This window comes from Amphiura filiformis, chromosome 15 (assembly GCF_039555335.1).
Source record: "Amphiura filiformis chromosome 15, Afil_fr2py, whole genome shotgun sequence".
In the NCBI taxonomy this organism is placed as follows: domain Eukaryota; kingdom Metazoa; phylum Echinodermata; class Ophiuroidea; order Amphilepidida; family Amphiuridae; genus Amphiura; species Amphiura filiformis.
The window spans coordinates 53051554-53055296 of record NC_092642.1 but is presented as its reverse complement, the minus strand read 5'-3'; the positions used below and the strand labels follow the sequence as shown (position 1 = coordinate 53055296).

The 3743-nt window shown below is 42.3% G+C and overlaps 1 protein-coding gene across 1 annotated transcript; it reads right to left on the bottom strand.

Annotated features, from left to right (window-relative positions):
- Positions 1-255: 255 nt before the first annotated feature.
- On the bottom strand, positions 256-1620 carry LOC140171040 (uncharacterized). The gene has a single exon (XM_072194220.1). The coding sequence runs from the start codon at positions 1618-1620 to the stop codon at positions 256-258; it is 1365 nt and encodes a 454-aa protein (XP_072050321.1).
- Positions 1621-3743: the final 2123 nt, after the last annotated feature.

Below are 3743 nucleotides of genomic sequence, written 5' to 3'. Positions count from 1 at the left end.
ACTTCCTGGTTACTAAGTGGCAGCTTCATCTGACAGTCGCCGTCCTTTAAATGAATCGACTTTACCACCATGTTGTCACCTATTGAATTTTGTGGTCTGTCTTCTATCGTCCGCTCATTAATATCATGGTTGTACAGGTCGGCCAACTCATTATGTAAGTCCTCAACAGAGATTCTATGTACAGAAGCCATACTTGTTGTTGTTGATGTAGCTCTTGACTTTGTAAGCCCATGTATCTCCCAGCCTAATGCTGATCTACATGCGTATGGACCGTTGTGTTGACTCTGGATGACTTCTAAGCGGTTCCAATGCTCTTGGGACATTATTCCCAATGAGCAGGTCGACTCTCTGCCCTTTCAGCAACTCAGGTACTGTTATATCTTGCAAGTATGGCCATGGAGTCAGATCTTCTTTGGAGACCATATCTTCCACCTTGACTGGTATGGAGTCCTGGGTATAAACAACAGGTAATTCAATGTTGATTTTACCATCAGCATCTGTTACCTCCAAACCTGATAACTTGTATGTGTCGACATCTTTGTCTCCATTGATAGTTCGGACCTTGATCTTTGTCTTTGTTCCTTTCATAGCCAATTTACTCTTAAGATTCTTAGAGCAGAATACAGCAGTGCTCTTGCTGTCCAGCAGAGCATATGTCTTGACTTTTTTGCCTGTGTCTCTTGACAGTACGGTAACCGGTACCACCGATAACAACGATGCCATGCATCCTGCCCCAGTTAAACCACATGTGGTTGATACCTCTACTTCTGACTTCTGGGGGTCTCTTTCGCCTCTTTCACGGTGCAAAACTGTTGGATGCCTGCCTTTGCAGGTGATGCATTTGACTCTTTTTGTACAGTCTCTGACGAAGTGAGATCCTTTCTTGACACAGCCAAAACACACGCCCAGTTTCCGTAGAGTAGCCACCCTTTCATCGTATGGTTTCTTCTGGACCACCCTGCATACTTCCAGTGTATGTGTTGAAGTATCACAGTGAAGACACTGTTTTTGAGGCGATTTCTCTTCACTATGGGTACCGGTGACAAAACTTGAAGTCCTTGGCTTTGGTTTGTTGTCATACTGTTGATTTCTGCAATTACTCTTGGTGTCGCTGCTAATCGTACCAAAGGCTGGATTTGCGACAATCTGTGCATGGCGACTCACGAAGTCGACCAAGTCTTTGAAACCAACGGTTCTCATTTTCTCTTCCTGTATATCATATACCTTGGCTCTCCATAAGTTCTTAAGCCTATATGGCAGTTTACCAACCAACAATTGCAGACTACTTGTGTTGTCCAGTTCTTTCAAGGGACTGTTAGCTTGCATCATATTGTGGCATTCTAGCAGGAATAATGAAAATTCATTAAGGCAGCTAGCCTGTTCCTTGACATCTGGCCACTCCTTTGCTTTCTTCAAAACAGCTTGTGCAATCTTGTGACTATCGCCGAACCTTTTTGTAAGGAGCTGTTTCGCCTTGATATATCCTTCATTGGCATCGGTGTAATACAAGCAGCTGTTCACTAGGCTCTTTGGTTCACCTGCGGTGTATTGCCATAAGTAATTAATTCTGTCTCTGCTATCTAAAATTTTGTCCTCTACTCCGTATTCAAAGGCTTTCATGAATGTGGTGAACTTTAATGGATCACCGCTAAATACTTGGATCTTCTGTGAGCCTCTGTGCTGGCAGTTGTGCTCGAACTTGTTGTGTGATGAGCAATTGCGTTAACTTGCCAAGGTCACTATTGGCTGGATCCCTTTGTTGTAAACTCTCATTGTTTACATTCTGTGTTGCCATGGTAGGCACTGTCATACTCGTAGGTTGACCCATGCTTGCATTCATGAATACGGATGAATTTGTTGGCTGTTGTTGCATGTCATTGTCATGACGTGTCTTGAATTGTCCAGCTGGAGTTAATTTTAATCTCTTTTGACTGATCTCTGTCTGTATCCACCGGTGCTGCTATGGCTGACAATAGACCTGTGTCATATTGTGGTGGTATACTGATTAGCAATGGACTACTAATTGACAACTTTCCCACATTCACGGCGCTGCTGATGACGGCATTTCACTGGCATCATTTTGTGGTGTGATGTTGGTTTGTACTTGACTACTAGTAGACAATATTCCCATATCCACCGCCGCTGGTGTAGACAGCAATTGACTGGTGTCATTTTGTGGTGGGGTGCCAACTTGCACTTGACTACTAGCTGCCAATTAACATTCCCATATCCAATTGACCGGCGTTGTCATTTTGTGGTAGCGTGCGATTTGCACTGGACTAATAGTTGACCACTTTCTCATATTCACTGGCATTGCTGTTAACGGCAATTGACCGACAACATTTTGAGGTGAGGTGTCAATTTGCGCTAGACTACTGGTAGACAACTGTTTCTTTGGTTGCTGTACGTCACTGTGCGTCTCAGAGATCATGTTAATTTGCGTTTGTGCAATTTCTTGCTTTGTTGTTTTGTCACATGGACTTTCCCATGGATTTGGGCCTGTAGCGCCTTGAATTTCTTTGGTATCTTCTAACCAACGACTCACGGAAACTTTATCATCGATTAAAATTTGTGGAAGCCCTTCTGATAACGACCTGCTTCGTCTGCTCTTTGACTCGTCATCGTATTTCTCTAATGTAGCTATTTTTACTTCCTCAACATTTATTTCCGTCTCCATGTCTAGCAGCTCCCTCTTTTGTTGCAAGTCTTTTGCTCTAGTCTGTAACTCAAACTCTTCTTTTTCCAGAGCTTGCTTTAGGTATCTTGCTTTAGCCTGCAGCTCAAACTCTTCCTTTTCCAGAGATTGTTTTAATTTGAGTGCCTCGGCGCGGCATTGTAGCTCCGCTTTTCGGGTGGCCGCTTCAAGGAGGGCATACTCTGTGCTTTTCGATAGTGAAGTTCTGGATGACCTTTTACTCCTGGGAGCAGAGCTTGTACTTTTGTTACTCATTTTATTACTCTCCTTTGTGTCTCAACTTTATTTCACAATCTATTTGTTGGATGAAGGGAGCCCTCAATTGTAGCTTTTTCACACAAGTTTGCGATATGTGTGGCTTATTATGCAATGTTTGTTTACACACAATTTCGACACGAATTTATTTTCGCTAAAGCACGCTAGTATTTTTGCCGAAAAGCCTTGATTTATTCTGAAATCAAGAAAGAGTATGTCATGCATGTATATTGACCTTGATTCGAGTTCACCCTTAAATCAAGAAAGGGGTAAGTATTGCATGTAAGTATGCCTTGATTCGAATATCGCCCTTAAATCAAGAAAGGGGTATTATAACTATTGCATGCACCCTAAATCGAGTATATATTTTGTATGCGTGTATGTATGCCTTGATTCGTTACCGCCCTAAAATCAAGAAAGGGACGCGTCTTATTGTTACGCGCAAATTTGCGGCGTGCTATGCTGATGCAATATAATAGGCCTATGCGAAAAGCACCAAAAACTTAATTTTGCTTAAATAAGCTCCTCAATTGTACAATTTGTATCTTTGATACACATGCGATGGGCGTGGCTTATAATGCTGTGTTTGTTTACACACGATTTTATGCGATTTCTTGTTCAGTCTGTACCGAATCCTACCGATGTAGGCCTATTTTCGCCAAAGCACGCTTATATTTTTAGCCGAAAAGCCTTGATTTATGCTCGAAATCAAGAAAGCGTCTGTCGTGCGTGTATATTTGCCTTAAAATCCTAAAATCAATAGGAGTATGTCTGCACGTATGTATGCTTTGTT

Coding starts and splice junctions, on each gene's coding strand:
- LOC140171040 (XM_072194220.1), bottom strand. CDS start 1,620: ATGAAAGCCTTTGAATACGGAGTAGAGGACAAAATTTTAGATAGCAGA.